We start from the raw sequence: 23,631 nt of genomic DNA on the forward strand, positions 1-23,631 counted from the left end.
TGTGTTGGTTGTGGTTGTGTAATTGCTTATTTTATTGCTCTTATTGTTGGACTGTGGGTGACGAAATCTCGTCCAAAAGACTTGTTTTTTGGATGACAAATAAAGGTAATTCTGAATTCTGATTCTTTGGAAGTTGGCTGGCGGCATTGAGTTGGTGCTTTAATTCCCTGTCACTTCCCGTTCATAAAGTAAAAGAAATATGATGCGTCAAAATTCCTAATGAGGTCAAAGAGTTATAATTTGAAATTCCAATTCTAAATTTTCCCACAAAAATGTCCTTGTTCTTGCTCACTCAATACTTACTTTACACAATGAAGTGGGTTGGGAATGGGATGAAAAATGTCATCTTTTTTTTTTATAAACCTCGCCCACCTGCTGGAACTAGTGCAAGTGTGAATATTGGCTTAGCACAGGCTAAAGTGCCAAAGCCCCAAGAGTCAAATTGTTTCTCAATTTCATTACTTACTTGCAGATTTGAAGAGTACCCCGCGCCTGTGGAACCACAGTGCAGAAGGAAAATGGTTAGCTGAAAACCGTGGGGAGGAAAAAGCAAGGAACTGTTTTTGCTAATAGAGAGAAAATATACATAACTAGCAAATACAAGTAACTTCAGAAATCAAAAATTAAACTATACAATTTATTTCTGATACTCACTGCTGAATTTTAAAATCTTAAAAATCTCAATGACATTATTAAATCTCATTTAGACTTTCGAGATACAGCATTGAAACAGATTCTTTGGCCCAAGACCCTGCCGCCCAGTGATCACCCTGTAGTTAGCACTATCCTACAGACTAGGGACAATTTATAATTTCCAGAAGCCAATTAACCATCAAAGCTGTATGTCTTTGGAGTGTGGGAGGAAACCGGAGCACCCAGAGAAAATCTGGGAGAACAGGGAGAACACATAAACTCCATACAGACAGCACCCGTAGCCATGATCAAACCCAGGTCTTTGGCGCTGCAAGGTAACAACTCTACACTGCACCACTGTGCCACCCAGTTATTATATCTCCTGTTAATATTGTTATACTATAACTATTAGTTAATAATTTTGGTGTACGATATTTAGGCTAGGACAAACAGACTACATTTAGAAGCACAGATAACAGTTGCCAACAACGGAACAGAATGTTCACAGTATGTACAAAGAACAGTAGAGCACAGGAAAGGGCCATTCAGCCCATAATTTCCATGATGGCAAGTTAAACTAATCTTCTCTGCCTGCATGTGATCCATGTCCTTCCATTCCCTGCTTATCCAAAACCTTCTTAAATGCCACTATCGACTACCGTCTCTGCCTCCACCACCCCTAGCCCCCACCGTGTAAACAAAAAACTTACTCTGCACATCCCCATTGAACTTCCCCCTCTCACCTTAAACTATGCCCTCTTGTCCATGACCTTTCAACCCTAGGCTGGGAAAAGGTTCCGACAGTCTCTCTTAATACCCGAATACACTTCTAACAGGTCTTCTCTAAGCCTTCAACACTGGAGAAAACAAACCAAGTCGTAAAATCAGTTCATAATTTAACATCTTGACCCCCCCCACCCAAACTGAAATTAAACCCACTGTCAAAATTAGCTAAGGAAGTCAAGTGAACCTAATGTTTCCACTAGATGCATTTTGCACCAGTTCCAGCCACTCCTCTTAGAACTGGGAACTGTTATGTTGTGGCTGCTGATAGGAAAGATTTAACTTGATAGGCTGCAACTTGCTACAAAACACTTTTTTTTGATGATCACTGCAGCACATTTAGAATAAACGTCATTCTAACTCCTACCTCAGAGAGGGTTCAGAGAGGTTGTTGGTGATGAATTGAACTATCACTTTAAGGAAGGAATGGAAGATTTGATTGAATTCTTCACAAAAAAGCAACAGCTATAAACTACGACCGTGTTTTATTTTTAATGTGATGGACTAGATAGAGTGGATGTGGAGAGGGTGCTTCCGTTAGTGGGAGATTCTGGGACCAAAGGTGCAGCCTCAAAATAAAAAGACGTACGTTTAGAATGGAGACGAGGAGGAATTTCTTTAGCCAGAGGGTGGTGAATCTGCGTAATTCATTGACACAGACAGCACAGTGGCGCAACGGTATAGTTGCTGCCTCAGAGCGGCAGAGCCCTGAGTTCAGCCATGATTTAATGGCTGAGCCAAATGGCCTAATTCTGCTCCTATATCTTATTATAGACAATAGGTGCAGGAGGAGGCCATTCGGCCCTTCGAGCCAACACCGCCATTCAATGTGATCATGGCTGATCATTCTCAATCAGTACCCCGTTCCTGCCTTCTCCCCATACCCCCTGACTCCGCTATCCTTAAGAGCTCTATCCAGCTCTCTCTTGAATGCATTCAGAGAATTGGCCTCCACTGCCTTCTGAGGCAGAGAATTCCACAGATTCACAACTCTCTGACTGAAAAAGTTTTTCCTCATCTCAGTTCTAAATGGCCTACCCCTTATTCTTAAACTGTGGCCCCTTGTTCTGGACTCCCCCAACATTGGGAACATGTTTCCTGCCTCTAACGTGTCCAACCCCTTAATAATCTTATACGTTTCGATAAGATCTCCTCTCATCCTTCTAAAATCTTATAGTTAAAGAGTAACAATCTTACAATCGTAATTTTATCGAGAATTTTCTTTTGTACCGTATGCTTATCCCAATATTGGACCCGTATTTACGATTGATCCAAGATTAGGATAGTGAAGCACCATAAAAACAAGGTCTAATACCTGGATGTACTAATGCACTGATCACACACAGAACTGATGGAATACCAGGCCTACCTAATGTGAAGGAGTACAAATTAAATAACTTTGTGAATTATACTGAAATAAATCTCATTAATAAAAATGCAGCCAAGTGCAAAGATTCAAGTCTTTTAAGTAATTGAATCAATGAAAATAGTCAAAGTGAATACACAGCAAGAAATCGCAGAGAGACACAAAATTTCATCCTGATATTGAAGGGCACTTGCATTCATACAGCATCTGTAAATCCATCATAACTCCCCAGCAACTCCATCTCACCCCTCCTCCCGTTTCCAAAAGCATTTTAGTGACAATACTTTTAAAATACAGCCAAAGGTGTAAAACAAAAGAAGGTATGAAGTCGAGTGGTTGAATTAAAGGAGTGGAAACCACAGTCCCAGGGGAAGAAGTTCATATCCTATCCTGGGAGCTAGGGAATTTGAAATACAAGTAATTAAAAAAACTTGAATTAACAATGTCAGTTCAAGTTGAAGAATAATAAACCACCAGATCGTCATAAACCCAACGGAGTTCATTAACATCCTTCTGGTTTCTTCATTGGATGGATAACGTTCAATTGCACAGGCAAGCATGGAGTCACAAATAACTCAGATATGGTGAGATAACTGATTTCCTTGCATTAAGGGCATTAATGAACCAGATGTACTGATGTTTAAATCGATGTGCAAGAGACACGATGATCAGATAACCTCCCATAACTTGTAGAAGACTACAGGTGTAGAATAAAGGAGAGGTTCACCAACATTACCATTAGTAAAAAACTGGTATTGAAGAAATTAAGGGGAATGAAGGACAATAAATCCCCAGGTCCTGATGACTTGTATTCTAGGTTTTTAATGGTAGCAACTAGGAAATAGTAAAAGCAATATTATTGCCTTCCAAAATACCATGGATTTAGAAGTTCCCACAGATTGAAAGGGAGAAAAGATAGCAACATAGAAAATAGATGCAGGAGGCAGCCATTAGGCCCTTCGAGCCAGCACCGCCATTCATTGTGATTATGGCTGATCATCCACAATCAGTAACCTGTGCCTGCCTTCTCCCCATATCCCTCGATTCCACTAGCCCCTAGAGCTCTATCTAACTGTCTTTTAAATTCATCCAGTGAATTGGCCTCCACTGCCTTCTGTGGCAGAGAATTCCACAAATTCACAACTCTCTGGGTGAAAAGGTTTCTTCTCACCTCAGTTTTAAATGGCCTCCCCTTTATTCTAAGACTGTGGCCCCTGGTTCTGGACTCCCCCAACATTGGGAACATTTTTCTTGCATCTAGCTTGTCCAGTCCTTTTATAATTTTATACGTCTCCATAAGATTCCAAAGGATCTTTCCATCACCAGAGGAGAGATGGTGAATGGATTGATAATTCAATGGATATTTTTACGGTGGAGTTTGATAGATTCTTGATTAGTGAGGGGGACAGAGGTTATGGGGCAAAGGCTGGAGAATGGGTTGAAAGGGAACAATAGATCAGCCATGATTGAAGTGGAGTAGACTTGATGGGCCGAATGGTCTGATTCTGCTTCTAGAACTTCTGAACTTCTGAAAACAGAACTATGAATTAGAAAACTTTACAACAGTAATAGTGGCTCCTGGCCACTCCCATAGCTTTGTAAATTATTTCCTCACCATATATTTACAAATGTCCTTGAAGCCACGATGGAATCTGCCTGCACCCTTTCTGCAGGCCATGCATTCGACATTCCAACAACATGCAGCATCAATCCGAATTCTCTTTTGATTTAGTTTCCACCCGTGACCTTCACTCCTCCACCAACAGGTTCCCACGATCCACTGATTTCAGACCTTTCATTTTCTATAGTTCGAGTAAACCTTCCTTGATATTTCTCTGAAGAAAATAGTTTCAGTCTCTCTAAACTATCCTTGTAACTGTAATCTCTTCTCATAAGAACCATTCTGTTCTGGACCCTATACAAATGCCTCTATATCCTTATGAGGCAGCCATAAATGAACACAATATTCCAGGCCAATATTTTATAAAAGTTCAGCATGACTTCCCTTTTGTATTCTATGCCTGTTAAGAACGTCTGTACGGAGTTTGTACGTTCTCCCCGTGACCTGCGTGGGTTTTCTCCGAGATCTTCGGTTTCCTCCCACACTCCAAAGATGTACAGGTATGTAGGTTAATTGGCTGGGCAAATGTAAAAATAAATTGTCCCTAGTGGGTGTAGGATAGTGTTAGTGTGCGGGGATCGCTGGGCGGCGCGGACCCGGTGGGCCGAAGGGCCTGTTTCTGTGCTGTATCTCTAAATCTAAAAAATCTAAATCTAAACCTAGAATTCTGTCTGCCTTATTACCAACTTTTTCAACCTGCGTTGCTTGTGCACTGGCATTCACAAATCCCTCTGCTCCCACACATATTTTAGACCACAATCCTCAACCTATATTTCCAGTTATTCTAAGAAAATAACTGCAGATGCTGGTACAAATCGAAGGTATTTATTTCACAAAATGCTGGAGTAACTCAGCGGGTCAGGCAGCATCTCAGGAGAGAAGGAATGGGTGACGTTTCGGGTCGAGACCCTTCTTCCAGTTATTCTTCTTCCTTGCTTCACTTATTTCCGCACTAAATTTCATCTGCCGTATGCCTGCCATTCCATCAGCTTATTTATATCCTACTGCCCTTTATCCATTTCACAATACTGACGACATGTCTCTGTCATCCGCAAAATAAATAATTGTGGAGACACAATCACAAAAGACCACATATGCTGGAATCATGAGCAAAAAACTGCTGTAGGAACTCCGCCAGACCGGGAAAGCATCCGGGAGGGAAATAAACAATGACTTTTCAGGACACAAAGCTCTGGAATAATGCAGAGGATCAGAAAGCATCTATAGAGTCATAGAGTGATAGAGTGTGGAAACAGGCCCTTTGGCCCAACTCGCCCACACCGGACAACAATGTCCCAGCTACCCTAGTCCTACTTGCCAGCGCTTGGTCCATATCCCTCCAGACCTGTCCTATCCATGTACCTGTCCAACTGTTTCTTAAACGATGGGATAGTCTCAGCCTCAACTACCTCCTCTGGCAGCTTGTTCCATGCACCCACCACCCTCTGTGTGAAAAAGTTACTCCTCCTATTTATTCCTATTAAATCTTTTCCCCTTCACCTTGAACCTATGTCCTCTGGTCCTCGATTCCCCTACTCTGGGTAAATGATTCTGTGCATCTACCCGATCTATTTATCTCATGATTTTGTACACCTCTATAAGATCACCCCTCATCCTCCTATGTTCCATGGAATAGAGACCCAGCCTACTCAACCTTTTCAAGCTTGACAATATCTTTCCTATAACATGGTCCCCAGAACTGTACACAATTTTCTAGATGCAGTCTCACCAACGTCCTATACGACTGCAACTACAACCTCCCAACTTCTATACTCAATACTCTGACTGATGAAAGCCAAAGTACTAAAAGCCTTTTTGACCATCTTATCTAACTGCGACTCGACCTTCAAGGAACCGTTCACTTGTCCTCCTAGATCCTTCTGCTCTACAACACTACCCAGATGCCTACCATTCACTGTGTAGATCCTGCCCTTGTTCGATGTCCCAAAATGTAACACCTCACACTTCTGTATTAAATTCCATCAACCATTCCTCCACCCACCTAGCTAATCGATCCAGATCCTGCTGCAATCGTTCACGACCATCTTCAAATGAGATCATTTTAATTTGGCATCATGTGCGGAGCAAACACTGCGAATATGGATGGGTGACGATTCGGGTCAGGACCTTTCTTCAGTCTTCCGACCACAATGTTTGCACCGAACATGATGCCAAATTAAAATGATCTCATTTGCATGTACATAGTTTAGTTTATTGTCGTGCGTACTGAGGCGCAGGAAAAAGTTTTGTTGCCTGGTATCCAGTAAAGTCCGATTAAAGATAGTCCAACAGCATCCACATCCCTCTATTCCTTGCACTTCCAATGTGCCTATCTGAGCTTCTTAATCACCACTATTATATCTGCATCACCTCCCCTGGCAATGTGTTCCACTCTGCAAAATAAAACATGGCCCGCACATCTCCATTAAACTTTCCCCTTCTCGCCTTATAGCTTTGCCCTCTAGTGTTGGACATTCGTGTCTGAAGAAGGGTCTCGACTTGAAACGTCACCCATTCGTTCTCTCCAGAGGTGCTGCCTGTCTCGCTGAGTTACTCCAGCTTTTTGTGTCTATGTTTGGTCATTTCCACCCTGGGAAAAAGATTCTGACTGTTTACCCTATCGATGCCCTTCATAATTTTATATACTTCTATCATCCCACTCAACCTCCGACGTTCCAGAGTAAACAATCTGATCTCTCCTTATAGCTGAAACCCACTAACCCAGGCAGCATTTTCTGGTAAATCTCCTCTGCACCTTCTCCAAAGCCTCCACATCCTTTCTGTAACGGGGAGACCAGAACTGCACCCGTATTCCAAATGCTTTCTTCAGACCGATTCCCTCTGTAGACGGTGCCTGACTTGTCCCTCCGGCAGATAGACACAAAATGCTGGAGTAACTCAGCAGGACAGGCAGTATCTCTGGAGAGAAAGAATGGGTGACATTTTGGGTCGAGACCCTTCTTCAGACTGAGTCAGGGGAGAGGGGGACGAGAGAAATGGAAGGGTGAGGCGTGAAAATGACAGATCAAAGCAGACAACGAATCTAGGAAATGTAGAATGGTTCATTGTTAGCCGAGGGTAGGGTGACGAGGTATACAAACTATAAAATGTAATCAGGACAGTGAAACTTCCTCCAGCAGTTTTTTTTTTTTTTGCTTAATAAATCATGGCTTGCACTTTTGACTCTCAATCATTAATATAGATGAATAAAAACAATGGAACCAACACGAATATTTGAAGAATACTGCCACACACTCTAGTACACCACTGATTACAAACCACCAGTCAAAAGCACCAAGACTATATAGCGTCCTATAGTCAAACTAATTTTGGATCCAGTTTGCCAATACAACTCTGATCCCATGCGGACCAGCCTGCCAAGCAAGACCTTGTCAAAAGACTTACTCAAGTCTCCATATACCTTCACCAATTTTCATTAATTCAGAAGTCAAAGAGAGGATCGTTTTAGGCCATGACCACAAAGATCAATGCTAGAGCCCCAGCTGTTCACAATCTATTTCAATAATGCGAGGGAATATATCCAGATTGGCCAATAATGTGAAGCTGGATGGCAGAGTGAGCTGAAAGAATGCAGAGCGGCTTAAGGAGGGAATTTGCTGTATTCTATAATAAAGGGTATGATAGATACCAAGACATTTGGAACGGATCAGGCAGAACAACAGTGGGTTTTTGACTCTAAATTTGATGAAGGCAAATTGGTTCATTTGGTATATTTGACCAGTCAGATAATGCACATATATTATTAAAAAAAACATTAAAGTGTACAGTACAACTGGTGTAGATTGAGAATTGGTAGGCAGATAGAAAACAGTGGGAATAAATAGGTATTTTTCAGGTTGGGAGAATATGACCAGCAGGGTGCCAAATGTACAAGTTGCTGAGGCACCAGCTGTTCACACAGAGTTGGAAAGAATCAGAATAGTGATTATTTAAATGATGAGAGAGTGAAAGAAGTGACTTTTTTTAACAAATCATTGTAACTTAACATTCAGCTTCAGCAAGCAGTAAGGCACACAATATGTTGCCCTTTACAACAACAAATTTTGGTTACATGAGTAGAGACATTTTGCGCCAATTAGGTGGGCCCTGGAGAGACCACGTCTGGGACATTTGGTAGAAATCTGGTCTTTCAGAGGTAGTGCAGTGAAGGTTTACCAGAATCATTCTGAGAATGGTGAGCTTGTCACACGAGGCGAGTTTAGGCTGGAGTCTTGACTTTAGATGAATGAGAGGCAATCTCTTTGCGTACAAAATTCTTTCAGGTTTGCCGGGAATTGCTCTTTCTCCCAGTCTGGGTGTCTGGAATCAGGGGTCACAGTCTCAAAATAAGGAGACAGTCACTTGGGTCTGAGGTAAATTTCTTCACATGGTGGGAAATGAATCTTTGGAGTTCCTCAAAATTTAAAATGTTCCATACTTCAAATAATATGGCTTCGGTCCTGCCTCAATGTTCAAGTGCTATTACAAAATATTAGGTAATATTACTGACAAAAAATGACTGTCCAATTCCTGTGTTTGTGTAAATATATTGTAATTAAACAACAGACAAAAACAATTAACCTAGATGCAAGTAAAACTGCACAAATATCTGACATGAGATCTTAATAAATTGAACCAGATTGAGATTCATAAAATGACAAATTAAAAGTTTCTACATACAGAAACCATTCCAGTCACGTGAAGATGAAGATGCTAAGAATACAATTGCATTCTGAATCCATATCACAACACAGAGCAAGGAAACATGCAAACTTATCCACCAACTTAAAATTCACACAAGACTGCCCAACTCCTTCAGTGTAAACTCAACAAGTCCCTAGGTTTAATTAAATTCAATAAAGATACAATTTCAAACTTCATTATGCACGTCACCACTCTTCTGTATACAAACACCACCCTCCTCACAAACCTGTATACTGTTTCTTTTGTAGAAATATAAGAATAAGAATATTAAAAATCTGGGGTAGACCATTTAGGACTGAGATGAGGAAAAACTTTTTCACCCAGAGTTGTCAATCACAGATGGCAGTGGAGGCCAATTCACTGCATGTTTTCAAGAGAGAGTTAGATTTAGCTCTTAGGGCTAACGCAATCAAGGGATATGGGGCGAAAGCAGGAACGGGGTACTGATTTTGGATGATCAGCCATGATCATATTGAATGGCGGTGCAGGCTCAAAGGGCCGAATGGCCTACTCCTGCACCTATTTTCTATATTTCTATACCAAATTCAGTACAGTTAATGCATCGTAAACTGTACATAGCAGTCCAACAGAAAGATTGTTTACAAAGGTCTGCCGCTTTCACCTCTTGATACCCTTATTGAATTTTAGGTGAGTGTCAGTTCGCAGTTCTGCCAGTTGTTTAAATGTACAGTTATGAGGTAAATCAGATAGTTTATATTACAATATCATTCAGAAAATACTGTACCAAACACAAATGCTAAAAAGCCACAAGTTACCACTTCTGGTTTCTGTTTGTGGTGTACCAGTTTCTTGTCAACACCTAGAAGCAGTTTTAAATGTCATCACAGTCCAATAGAATCAATTACAGGGGATTTATGGTAACATTAAAGATCCATTGGCAGGTGTAAAGATAGAAGTCTTTACTGTTTCAAGGGCAACATTAAACAAGCTGGAAAACAGTCAACTTAACTTCTGATTCATCTGATGTACAATATTTTTTTCAAATTTTCAGTATCTGAAATTCTCATTTGGATAGCTACTGAGATATGTTAAGAGGAAGACTTTTGTCAAAAGTATTTTAAAAATCCTACAAAAAAATCCATCTACACACGAAAAAAGATGGCACGAAGAAGCTAAAATGGAAACTCCCAGTAACACCTCCATACTACCTCGAAAAGGTGAAAGTCATTTCACAGCTGTTTGTCAACAAATCAGTGCACGTCTCCTTTTAAATCCCATCTAAACTAGTTTTTCTTTAGAAAAAAAATTGCCAAAAGACCCTAAAGCTTGTATACACTGGAATTTAGAAGGATGAGAGGAGATCTTATCAAACGTATAAGATTATTCAGGGGTTGGACACGTTAGAGGCAGGAAACATGTACCCAATGTTGGGGGAGTCCAGAACAAGGGGCCACAGTTTAAGAATAAGGGGTAGGCCATTTAGAACTGAGATGAGGAAAAACCTTTTCAGTCAGAGAGTTGTGAATCTGTGGAATTCTCTGCCTCAGAAGGCAGTGGAGGCCAATTCTCTGAATGCATTCAAGAGAGAGCTAGATAGAGCTCTTAAGGATAGCGGAGTCAGGGGGTATGGGGAGAAGGCAGGAACGGGGCACTGATTGAGAATGATCAGCCATGATCACATTGAATGGCGGTGCTGGCTCGAAGGGCCGAATGGCCTCCTCCTGCACCTATTGTCTAAAGGAAACAGTTTGAAAGACCGCAGATTACATACACACAATAACCTTTGGAGAGTACTTCGTGTGGGATCAGTGTCCTGTTGTTCCTGTGCACGGAACCAGGCACTGTGTTGAACCCACCACCTAACAGCCGTACGCCCAGCTTCCACCCTCGTCACTCGAAGAGTGGACTCGATCCTGCGATTAGGCTGTGTTCTGGGAACTCACTCTGGGAACACAACGTGTTTTGCACATATATAATTATGAGTGTGTGAAACATAGAAAATAGGTGCAGGGGGAGGCCATTCAGCCCTTCGAACCAGCACTGCCATTCATTGTGATCATGGCTAATCATCCACAATCAGTAACCCGTGCCTGCCTTCTCCCCATATCCCTTGATTCCACTAGCCCCTAGAGCTCTATCTAACTCTCTTTTAAATTCATGTGTGTGAGTGTGGTGTGTGTGTGGGTGTGGTGTGTGTATGTGTGTGTGTATATGTGTGTGTGGTGTGCGGGTGTGGTGTGTATGTGTGTGTGGTGTGTATGTGTGTGTGGTGTGTATGTGTGTTTGTGTGGGTGGCTGTGGTGTGTGTGTGTGGAATGTGGTGTGCGTGGGTGTGCTGTGTGCGGGGTGTGTGTGTGCGTGGTGTGTTTGTGGGGTGTGTGTGTGTGGGGTGTGTGTGTGTGGGGTGTGTGTGTGTGGGGTGTGTGTGTGGGGGGGGTGGGTGTGTGAGGGGGTGGGTGTGTGTGTGTGGAGGGTGTGTGTGGGGGGTGTGTGTGGGGTGTGTGTGTGGGGGGTGTGTGTGTGGGGTGTGTGTGTGGAGTGTGTGTGTGGGGTGTGTGTGTGGGGTGTGTGTGTGCTGTGTGTGGGGTGTGGGTGTGTGTGTGTGTGGGGTGTGTGTATGGGGGGTGCGTGTGTGGGGGGTGCGTGTGGGGGGGGTGCGTGTTGGGGGGTGCGTGTGGGGGGTGTGCGTGTGGTGGGTGTGCGTGTGGGGGGTGCGCGTGTGAGGGGTGTGCGTGTGGGGGTGTGCGTGGGGTGTGTGTGTGTGGGGGGTGTGTGTGATATGTGTGCGTGTGATATGTCTGACATGGATAGAAAATTGGTTGACAGACAGAAAGCAAAGAATGGGGATAAATGGGTCCCTTTCAGAATGGCAGGCAGTAACTAGTGGGGTACTGCAAGGCTTGGTGCTGGGACCGCAACTATTTACAATATACATTAATGACTTGTTTGAAGGGAGATTGCTTGTATCTTCCTTAGTGAAGACAGATCCAAAGTACCGGTTCAACTCGTCTGCCATTTCCTTGTTCCCCATAATAAATTCCCCCACTTCTGTCTTCAAGGGACCCACATTTGCCTTGACTATTTTTTTCCTCTTTACATACCTAAAAAAGCTTTTACTATCCTCCTTTATATTATTGGCTAGTTTACCCTCGTACCTCATCTTTTCTCCCCGTATTGCCTTCTTAGTCATCTTCTGTTGCTCTTTAAAAGAGTCCCAATCCTCTGGCTTCCCACTCTTCTTTGCTTTGTTATACTTCTGCTCTTTTATTTTTATGCTATCCTTGACTTCCCTTGTCAGCCACGGGAGTAGAAGGGGGAGGGGGGGAGTAGAAGGGGGAGGGGGGGAGTAGAAGGGGGAGGGGGGGAGTAGAAGGGGGAGGGGGGAGGGGGGAGTAGAAGGGGGAGGGGGGAGTAGAAGGGGGAGGAGGAGTAGAAGGGGAGGGGGAGTAGAAGGGGAAGGGGAGTAGAAGGGGGGAGGGGAGGGGGGAGTAGAAGGGGGAGGGGGAGGGGAGGAGTAGGAGGGGGAGGGGGGAGTAGAAGGGGGAGGGGGGGAGTAGAAGGGGGAGGGGGAGTAGAAGGGGGAGGGGCAGTAGGGGAGGGGGAGTAGGGGGGAGGGGGAGGGGGAGGGGGGAGGGGGAGGGGGAGGGGGGAGGGGAGGAGTAGGAGGGGGAGGGGGGCATAGAAGGGGGAGGGGGGAATAGAAGGGGGGAGGGGGAGTAGAAGGGGGAGGGGGGAGTAGAAGGGGGAGGAGAAGGGGGAGGGGGGAGAAGGGGGGGAGAAGGGGGGGAGGGGGGAGAAGGGGGGAGAGGGGGGGGAGTAGAAGGGGGAGAGGGGGGGAGTAGAAGGGGGGAGAGGGGGGGAGTAGAAGGGGGGAGAAAGGGGGGAGTAGAAGGGGGAGGGGGGGAGTAGAAGGGGAGGAGAAGGGGAGGAGAAGGGGGAGGGGGGAGAAGGGGGGGAGGGGGGAGAAGTAGAAGGGGGGAGAGGGGGGGAGTAGAAGGGGGGAGAGGGGGGGAGTAGAAGGGGGAGAAAGGGGGGAGTAGAAGGGGGGAGGGGGGGAGTAGAAGGGGGGAGGGGGGAGAGGGGGGGAGTAGAAGGGGGAGGGGGGAGTAGAAGGGGGGAAGGGGGGAGTAGAAGGGGGAGTAGAAGGGGGGAAGGGGGGAGTAGAAGGGGTAGAAGGGGGGAGTAGAAGGGGGGGAGTAGAAGGGGGGGAGAGAAGGGGGGAAGGGGGAGTAGAAGGGGGAGGGGGGAGTAGAAGAGGGAAGGGGGGAGTAGGGGGGAGGGAGGGAGGGGGGAGGGGGGGGAGGGAGGGGAGGGGGGAGGGGGGGAAGGGGGGAGGGGGGGGAGGGGGTGGGAAGGGTGGGGGAAGGGGGGGGAGGGAGGGGGGGGAAGGGGGGGTGGAGGGAGGGGAGGGGGGGAAGGGGGGGAGGGAGGGGGAGGAGGGGGAGGGAGGGAGGGAGGGAGGGAGGGAGGGAGGGAGGGAGGGAGGGAGGGAGGGAGGGGGGGGAGGGAGGGGAGGGGGGGGAGGGGAGGGGAGGGGGGGAGGGAGGGGGGGAGGGAGGGGAGGGAGGGAGGGGAGGGGAGGGAGGGGAGGGAGGGAGGGGAGGGAGGGAGGGAGGGAGGGAGGGAGGGAGGGAGGGAGGGAGGGAGGGAGGGAGGGAGGGAGGGAGGGAGGGAGGGAGGGAGGGGAGGGAGGGGAGGGAGGGAGGGAGGGAGGGGGGGAGGGAGGGGAGGGAGAAGGGGAGGGAGGGAGGGAGGGAGGGGGGGAGGGGAGGGAGAAGGGGAGGGAGGGAGGGAGGGAGGGAGGGAGGGAGGGAGGGAGGGAGGGAGGGAGGGAGGGAGGGAGGGGAGGGAGGGAGGGAGGGGAGGGAGGGGAGGGAGGGAGGGGAGGGAGGGAGGGAGGGAGGGAGGGAGGGGAGGGAGGGAGGGAGGGGAGGGAGGGGAGGGAGGGAGGGAGGGAGGGGAGGGAGGGAGGGAGGGAGGGAGGGGAGGGAGGGAGGGAGGGAGGGGAGGTAGGGAGGGAGGGAGGGAGGGAGGGAGGGAGGGAGGGAGGGAGGGAGGGAGGGAGGGAGGGAGGGAGGGGAGGGAGGGAGGGAGGGAGGGGGAGGGGAGGGAGGGGAGGGAGGGGAGGGAGGGAGGGAGGGGAGGGAGGGGAGGGAGGGGAGGGGGTGGAGGGAGGGAGGGAGGGAGGGAGGGGGGGAGGGAGGGGAGGGAGGGGAGGGAGGGAGGGAGGGGAGGGAGGGAGGGAGGGGAGGGAGGGTGGGAGGGAGGGAGGGGGAGGGAGGGGGGGAGGGAGGGAGGGAGGGGAGGGAGGGAGGGAGGGAGGGGAGGGAGGGAGGGAGGGAGGGGGGGAGGGGAGGGGAGGGGAGGGGTGGGGGGGAGGGAGGGGAGGAGGGAGGGAGGGAGGGGAGGGAGGGAGGGGGGGAGGGGGGGGGGGAGGGGGGGAGGGGAGGAGGGAGGGAGGAGGGGGAGGGAGGGAGGGGAGGGAGGGGAGGGAGGGAGGGAGGGGAGGGAGGGAGGGAGGGAGGGGGGGAGGGAGGGAGGGTGGAGGGAGGGAGGAGGGAGGGAGGGAGGGAGGGAGGGAGGGAGGGGAGGGAGGGAAGGGGAGGGGAGGGAGAAGGGGAGGGAGGGAGGGAGGGGAGGGAGGGAGGGAGGGAGGGAGGGGAGGGAGGGGGGGAGGGAGGGGAGGGAGGGAGGGAGGGAGGGAGGGAGGGAGGGAGGAGAGGGAGGGAGAGGAGGGAGGGTGGGAGAGGAGGGAGGGGGGAGAGGAGGGAGGGAGGGAGAGGAGGGAAGGAGGGAGGGAGAGGAGGGAGGGAGGGAGGGAGAGGAGGGAGGGAGAGGAGGGAGGTAGGGAGGGAGAGGAGGGAGGGAGGGGAGGGAGGGAGGTAGGAGGGGGGGGAGTAGGGAAGGGGGAAGTGGGGGAGGGAGAATAGATGAAGTGGGTAGGAGAAGAGTCTTCAGGAGGGGATAGAGGAGGTGATAAAGGAGGGGGTAGAAGCTGGGAGAGGAGGGAGGGGGGTGCACACTCGCCGGTGAGTTTGTTTGGAAACCCCATGCCATGCATTTGTTTGTTTGTTTGTTTGTTTGTGACATTTTCCGGACAATTCTCCCCCCGGCCGGGGCGGCGGGGCGCTCACTCACCCACTCACTCACTCACCCACTCACTCACTCATTCACTCACTCACTCACTCACTCATTCACTCACCCACTCACTCACTCACTCACTCACTCACCCACTCACTCACTCACTCACTCACTCACTCACTCACTCACTCACTCACCGTCGTTCTGGTCTTTGGGCCAGAGGTAGTAAGTGGCCGGGATGACGAGAAGTCCCACGAACGACGTGAGGAAATAAAAGGAGGTGTTGCCGCTGTCGTCGTACTGGAACTGCTGTCCGGCCATTGCAGGTTTATTCCCTCCCCCTCTCCTCACACAATGTTCTGTCTGTGTCTGTGTGTGTGACTGACTATCTGCTCATTGACGCCGCTGCCGCCGCTCCTTCGGGCCTCCGCTCCCCTGGCCCAGCACGGACGTGGCACTGCGCACGCGCACCTCCCCCCCCCCCCCTCCCCCCGGCAGCCGGGAGGAGCTCGGGGTCGCGCACGTCCATGCACGCACACGCCGGCACGCACACGGGAGCGAGCACGCTCCTTCCAGAGCGGGCGGACGTGCGTACGTACGTACGTACTACGTACGTTTACACGCGCGCGCGGTGGGGAGGGACTCTGCTCCCTCCAAGGGCAGGGAGTGGGACGGAGCTGGATGGGGGGGGTTGGGGTGGGTGAGGGGGGAGAGGGGAGGTGGTCACGTGGGGTGGGTGAAGGAGGTGGTCACGTGGGTGCGGGATGGTCACATGGGGTGAGGTGGTCACGTGGGCAGGGAGGAGTGAGGCGGTCACATAGAGGGAGGGAGGGAGGTGGTCACGTGGGGGGGAGGTAGTCACGGGGAGGGGAGGTGGTCACGTAGGGTGGGAGAGGTGGTCACATAGGGTCACATGGGTGGAAGGAGGGAGGTGGTCACGTGGGAGGGGGATGTGGTCACGTGGGGTGGGTGAGGGAGGTGGTCACATGGGTAGGGAGGAGTGAAGGTCACATGGGTGGAGGGAGGAGGTGGTCACATGGGGGGGAGGTGGTCACGTGGGGTGGGGGAGGTGGTCACGTGGGGTGGGTGAGGGGGAGGTGGTCACCTGGGGTGGGGGAGGGGGAGGTGGTCACGTGGGGGGGAGGTGGTCACGTGGGATGGGTGAGAGGGAGGAGGTCACGTGGGGTGGGTGAGAGGAAGGTGGTCACGAGGAAGAGGGGGGAGGTGGTGGCGTGGGTCAGGGGGAGGTGGTCATGTGGGGTTGGTCTGGCCAGAGGGGGGGAAGGGGGAGATCAGAGGGTCATGTGGATTCTAGGTGCTGGCGGAGGTGATCACATGGATACACAGTGGCACGAGATGAAGGGGGTCATGTGGGTTCTATATGCTGGGCGGTGGGTCACGTGTGTCCCGCTAGGGGGGGGCTGGGGTCACGTGGGGTCCACTGGAGGGGGGCTGGGGTCACGTGTAGGGTTGCCAACTGTCCTGCATTAGCCAGGATATCCCGTATTTTGGGATAAATTGGTTAGTCCTGTACGGGACCGCCCTTGTCTGGTGTTAGGCCCGGAGGGCGATGTAGGCCCGGACGCTGTAGGTCCAGACAGTGTAGGTCCGGACACTGTAGGCCCAGAGGCCCAGGCGCCGAGCATGTGGCCGCTGACTGGAGGAGGTCACGTGGGGCGCGGGGCGGTGACTTCACCTTGTCCCGTATTTGTGAGTGAGATAGTTGGCACCTCTAGCTGGGGGTCACGTGGGGCCCGCTGGAGGGGGGCTGGGGGTCACGTGGGGTCCGCGGGAGCATGCTGCTTCTGCCCGTGGATCTCGGTGGATGCAGGAAGCCACCGCGGCTCTTCCACAGGTAACTGCAGGCCCTTCGCCCCACAGTCTCTGTGCCTCAGCATGATGCCGAGTTAAACTGATCTCCATCTGTCTGTAAATCGCTCCTCCTACACCTCACGCTGCCTTGGCAAGACCAACAGCAAAATCAAGGACCAGTCTCACCCCACTCTTCTTATGTGTAGGAAGGAACTGCAGATGCTGGTTGACACCGAAGATAGACACAAATACTGGAGTAGCTCAGCGGGACAGGCAGCATCTCTGGAAAAAAAGGAGTAGGTGACATTTCGTCTTCCATTCCTTCTCTCCAGAGATGCTTGCTGTTCCACTGAGTTACTCCAACATTTTGTGTCCCTCTTCATAAGTGATAGCATCATAGCTTGGTTTGGGTAGTGTAAGAAAATAACTGCAGATGCAGGTACAAATCGAAGGTATTTATTCACAAAATGCTGGAGTAACTCAGCAGGTCAGGCAGCATCTCAGGAGAGAAGGAATGGGTGACATTTCGGGTCAAGACCCTTCTTCAGACTGAAGAAGGGTCTCGACCCGAAACGTCACCCATTCCTTCTCTCCCGAGATGCTGCCTGACCAGCTGAGTTAATCCAGCAATTTGTGTTTACCGGGTTTGTAGGTTCATTGGTTTGATAAATGTAGAGTTGGTGCATAACAGCGCCAGAGACCCAGGTGCAATGTGCACTACGGGTGCTGTCTGTGCAATTTGTACGTTCTCCCTATCACCTGCATGGGTTTTCTCCGGGTGCTCTGGTTTCTTCCCACACTCCAAAGACATACAAGTTTGTAGGGTAATTGGCTCCTGCAAATTGTAAATTGTCCCTGGTGTTAATGTGCGAGAATCGCTAGTCGGCGCAGTGTTTCCGCGCTGTATCTCTAAACTAAACTAATCCCCTGAGGATTGAACCCAGGTCTCTGGCGCTGTAAGGCAGCAACCCTACTGCTGTGCCACCGCGCTGCCCCCTGAAGAGCAGCACGGTGGCGCAGCGGTAGAGTTGCTGCCTTACAGCGCTTACAGCGCCAGAGACCTGGGTTCAATCCTGACCATGGGTGCTATCTGTATGGAGTTTGTACGTTCTCCCCGTGACCTGTGTGGGTTTTTTGAGTTAGATAGAGCTCGAGGGGCTATTGGAATCAAGGGATATGGGGAGAAGGCAGGCACGGGTTACTGATTGTGGATGATCAGCCATGATCACAATGAATGGCGGTACTGGCTCGAAAGGCCAAATAGCCTCCTCCTCCACGTATTTTCTATGTTTCTATGAGGACCGGAGATCCAGATAGGAGGATGGAGGGTGCTGGTGATGGCAGACCCAAGAGCAAGGGCCAGTACGAGAGCTAAACAAGGTCTTACTTCTTGTGCCCTCAGTCGACACAAAGGCAGAAGGTGGCCGGGCAAGGAGAGGGACAACTAGTTCGCTGGACGATCCTGCAGGAGACCCTGCAACAGCCTGGGGCTCTCCTGGAGCGGGCACCTCTCCGGAATAACATGCATGCAGACCAGACTGGACTTTTTGAAAATGGCGCCAAAACTTGGCGACCCTTGCATTCGGTCGCAGTGGACTATTTCTTTCACAATCGCAATCATACTTTATTAGCCGAGTATGTTTTGCAACATACGAGGAACTTCGTTTGCCATCACAGTCATAACAATAAAAAGCAACAGGACACACAAAATACATTTTAACATGAGCATCCATCACAGTGACTCCTCCACATTCCTCATTGTGATGGAAGGCGAAAAAACAGTTCAATCTCTTCCCTTCTTTGTCCTCCAGCGGTCGGGGGCCTCGAGCCTTCCGTTGACGGGACGATCTTGACTCCCGTAGCCGGCGGCGGGCCTTCCTTGTCGGGGCGATCCAGCTCCTGCATCGGGGGGATTTCAGCTCCCCCGCGCCGGGCGATCACCAGGGAAAACCAGGGAGATGGTGCAGGCGCAGTCAGGTCCCCCGACACCGGTGAACATCCAGGGAATGTACATCGGGAGGGTGGACTCTTATAAGTACCTGGGTGTCTACCTCAACAATAAACTGGACTGGACCGAAAACACTGATGCGCTATACAGAAAGGGCCAGAGCAAACTTTACCTGCTGAGGAGACTCAGGTCCTTTGGAGTGCAGGGGGCACTCCTAAGTACCTTCTACAACACGGTGGTTGCATCGGCCATTTTCTATGGAGTGGTCTGCTGGAGCAGCAGCATCTCAGCAGCGGAAGGGAAGACACTCGACAAGCTGGTCAGGAAGGCCAGCTCTGTCCTGGGTTGCCCCCTCGACTCAGTGCAGGCGGTGGGAGAGAGGAGAATGGTGGCAAAGCTAACATCGCTGCTGGACAACGACTCCCACCCCATGCAGGACACTGTCACTGCACTGAGTAGCTCCTTCAGTGACAGACTCCTTCACCCCAAGTGCGTGAAGGAGAGATATAGGAGGTCCTTCCTTCCCGCTGCTGTGAGACTGCACAACCAGCACTGCTCCCAGCAGACGAGTCAACAGTAACAGTTAAGGAATACACAGTAAACTGATGACAATTTATCCTTGTCTTTACATTTATTTATAATGAATGATCTCTTGCTATCCACTTTGCTGCTGTAACACTGTAAATTTCCCCTGTGTGGGACGAATAGAGGAATACATATATATATATATATTATATATATATATCTACCCCGGGTCAGGGCTTGTCGAAAGTCATGCGTCTTGGAGCTCCCGACCAGTCTCAACCCGAGACTGCGAGCTCCTTGATGTTAAAGTCTGCAGGCTGCGGTTGGAGCGTCGATCCAGGCAAGGAATCGCACGCTCAGATGTTAATCCATGGCCCCACGATGGGGCTCAAAGTCAGTCAATAGACAATAGGTGCAGGAGGAGGCCATTCGGCCCTTCGAGCCAGCACCGCCATTCAATGTGATCATGGCTGATCATTCTCAATCAGTACCCCGTTCCTGCCTTCTCCCCATACCCCCTGACTCCGCTATCCTTAAGAGCTCTATCTAGCTCTCTCTTGAATGCATTCAGAGAATTGGCCTCCACTGCCTTCTGAGGCAGAGAATTCCACAGATTCACAACTCTCTGACTGAAAAAGTTTTTCCTCATCTCAGTTCTAAATGGCCTACCCCTTATTCTTAAACTGTGGCCCCTTGTTCTGGACTCCCCCAACATTGGGAACATGTTTCCTGCCTCTAACGTGTCCAACTCCTTAATAATCTTATACGTTTCGATAAGATCCCCTCTCATCCTTCTAAATTCCAGTGTATACAAGCCTAGGCGCTCCAGTCTTTCAACATATGATAGTCCCGCCATTCCGGGAATTAACCTAGTAAACCTAAGCTGCACGCCCTCAATAGCAAGAATATCCTTCCTCAAATTTGGAGACCAAAACAGGCAAGACCTTTGTACTCTTCGGGGATTGTGCTTCGGTACGGCAATACTTTACCGAACAGTATACAACAAAGGAATTTCACTGTATGCCTATACATGTGATAATAAAGAACCATTGAACACCATGAACAGCAGCCTAACGTACATGTTCTTGTGGTCCACAGCAGAGTGGCGATCCAGCGAGATTGCATCTGCTGTTGATCTGTTCTGGAAATACTCATTCCTGGATCTGTTCTGGAAATACTCTTTGCACCACAGGTCTAATGCAAAGAAGGAATTAAAAGAAATTAATTTTAGTTAAGAAATACTTCTGAATAAGTGCACAAGACAATAAAAATAATAAATCTCAAAGGCCCAGCGATCAATCTCAGATTTTTAAAAGACCTGGTGATGGGGATAATGGAAGCTCTGGCCAAATGATCAGTAGGGTCTCGACCCGAAACGTCGCCTATTCCTTTTCTCCAGAGATGCTGCCTGACCCACTGAGTTACTCCAGCCTTTTGTGTCTATCTTCAATAAATTTTGGAGTTGCTCCTAAAGATTTCAGGGTCGCAAATGTAACTGCACAATTTAAGAAAGGACTTTATTTGAAAAGCAAGGAACTACCAGACTTTGCCTGACATTAGGAATTGCTTCTTTCATGTCCATCATCTATGTTTCAAATGTTACATCACTGTCATCGTCCGCCCTGAAAAGGACACAAGCTTCCGGCGACAATCAGTGGGAGCCATCACTTGTTGCAATAGACGATGGTGGTAGCAGAATTAGCTCAGGACACTTCCAGTTTCCGGCCCCGCGACACGGACGCTTCTGCTATGGGGCCATTAGGAATTGCTGGGATCTATGATAAAGGATCTGACGGGAAGACACTGGGGAAATAGTGTGACTGAGCAAATTCAAAACAGTTTTACGAAGCAGAATTCATGTTTGACTAAACTATTGGAATTCTTTGAGGATATATCTAGTAGAGTAGATGAGGTGAAACCAGTGTATGTGATGTATTTGAGTTTTCAGCGGCATAGCAAATGGAGTCAAATTTGGAAATATGAGGACATTTGCCTCATCAGAAAAACCCCACAAATGCTGTATATGTTTCAAATGGTGAGAGATTGGGAAGGACTGATGTTCACAGGGACTTAGTAACCTTGTACACAAGTTATTTGAAACTTGCATGCAGGTGCAATGGGCAACTGAGAAGGTAAATAAGACAGTATGTTGGTTTTGACATTTAGAAGATTTGAATACATGTGTAAAAATGGAGACACATGAAACTATAGATGCTGGAATCTTGAGCAAAACACAAAGTGTTGGAGTTACTCAGCTGAACAGGCAGCATCTGTGGAGGGAATGGACTGACAACGATTTTGGTTGGGATCCTTCTTCAGATTGATTTTCAAAGGATTAATAAATTTTGGAGTTGTTCCCAAAGACTTCAATTTAAGAATAGGAAATAAAGGATCTATCAAACAGTTAGCATGACATTGTAATCATAGAAACATAGAAAATAGATGCAGGAGGAGGCCATTTGGCCCTTCGAGCCAGCACCACCATTCATTGTGATCATGGCTGATCATCCGCAATCAGTAACCCGTGCCTGCCTTCTCCCCATATCCCTTGATTCCACTAGCCCCAGAGCTCCATCTAACTCTCTTTTAAATTCATCCAGTGAATTGGCCTCCACTGCCTTCTGTGGCAGAAAATTCCACAAATTCACAACTCTCTGGGTGAAAAAGTCTTTTTCTCATCTCAGTTTTAAATGCCCCCTCCCCGCCCATTATTCTTAGACTGTGTCCCCTGGTTCTGGACTCCCCCAACACTGGGAACATTTTTCCTGCATCTATCTTGTCCAGTCCTTTTATAATTTTATATGTTTCTATAAAATCCCCTCTCATCCTTCTAAATTCCAGTGAATACAATCATGTATTGTCTTTCCGCTGGCTGGTTAGCAACAAAAAGCTTTTCACAGTCCCTCGGTCCACGTGATAATAAACTGAACTGAACTGACATTGGTAATTTAAAAAATGTTAGAATCTACAATAAAGGATGTGATGGGAAGACTCTGGGAAAATAATATCAGCCATTCAGAAAATAATATCCCTATCGGTGCGAAGAAGGGTCTTGGCCGGAAATATCGTCTGTCCGTTCCTTCCACAAACGTTTAGATTTTTAGATTTAGATTTAGAGATACAGTGCGGAAACAGGCCCATCGGCCCACCGAGTCTGCGCCGCCCAGCGATACCCGCACATTAACACTATCCTACACACACTAGGGACAATTTTTACATTTTTACCCAGTCAATTAACCTACATAACTGCACGTCTTTGGAGTGTGGGAGGAAACCGAAGATCTCAGAGAAAACCCACGCAGGTCACGGCGAGAACATACAAACTCCGTACAGACGGCGCCCGTAGTCAGGATCGAACCTGAGTCTCCGGCGCTGCATTCGTTGTAAGGCAGCAACTCTACCGCTGCGCCACCGTGCCGCCCCTAACCTGCGCCACCGTGCTGGCCCTAACGTTGCCTAACCTGCTGAGGTTCTCCATTCTTTTGAGATTTAAATATGTGAAAATGCCTTCCTAAAATTAGACAGGAAGGCAAGATCACAAATGGAATTTGTAATTTTGGTCTCCTTACCTATTAGAGAATATATTTGCTCTAAATGGAGTATAACAAAGATTCACCACAAGGAACTGCAGATGTTGGAATCTGGTGTAGAACACAACGTGTTGGAGTAACTCTGCGGGTAAGGCAGCATCTCTGGAGTACGTGGATAGGACCATTCCTCAGACTCCTGACCTGAAACCATATTTCATGTCCTCCAAAGATGCTACCAGACCCTCTAAGTTACTTCTTGTGTGCTTCTCAAGACTGGTCCCTGAGTTAGCAGGTTTGCCATGTGATGAGAGGTTGAGTAGCCATGGATGGAGAAACAATCAATGTTTCAGGTCTGACACCCTCTGTCCCATCGTGTGGGAAGGAACTGCAGATGCTGGTTTATACTGTAGATAGACACAAAATGCTGGAGTAACTCACCGGGACAGGCAGTATCTCTGGAGAGAAGGAATCTTATCGAAACGTATAGGATTATTAAGGGGTTGGACATGTTAGAGGCAGGAAACATGTTCCCAATGATGAGGGAGTCCAGAACAAGGGGCCACAGTTTAAGAATAAGGGGTAGGTCATTTAGAACGGAGATGAGGAAAAACCTTTTCAGTCTGAGAGTTGTGAATCTGTGGAATTCTCTGCCTCAGAAGGCAGTGGA

At 48.9% G+C, this 23,631-nt stretch overlaps 1 protein-coding gene across 1 annotated transcript in view; it reads right to left on the reverse strand.

Moving 5' to 3' along the window:
- sec63 (SEC63 homolog, protein translocation regulator) overlaps nt 1–15,616 on the reverse strand; it is a 118,348-nt gene extending 102,732 nt beyond the window's left edge. Inside the window, exon 1 of the mRNA XM_078399871.1 lies at nt 15,347–15,616. Within this exon, the coding sequence (XP_078255997.1) occupies nt 15,347–15,470 (124 nt within the window). The 5' untranslated portion in view covers nt 15,471–15,616. The remainder of the gene's footprint in view (nt 1–15,346) is intronic.
- Between the last annotated feature and the right edge of the window lie 8,015 nt (nt 15,617–23,631).

This window comes from Rhinoraja longicauda, chromosome 5 (assembly GCF_053455715.1).
Source record: "Rhinoraja longicauda isolate Sanriku21f chromosome 5, sRhiLon1.1, whole genome shotgun sequence".
In the NCBI taxonomy this organism is placed as follows: Eukaryota; Metazoa; Chordata; class Chondrichthyes; order Rajiformes; family Arhynchobatidae; genus Rhinoraja; species Rhinoraja longicauda.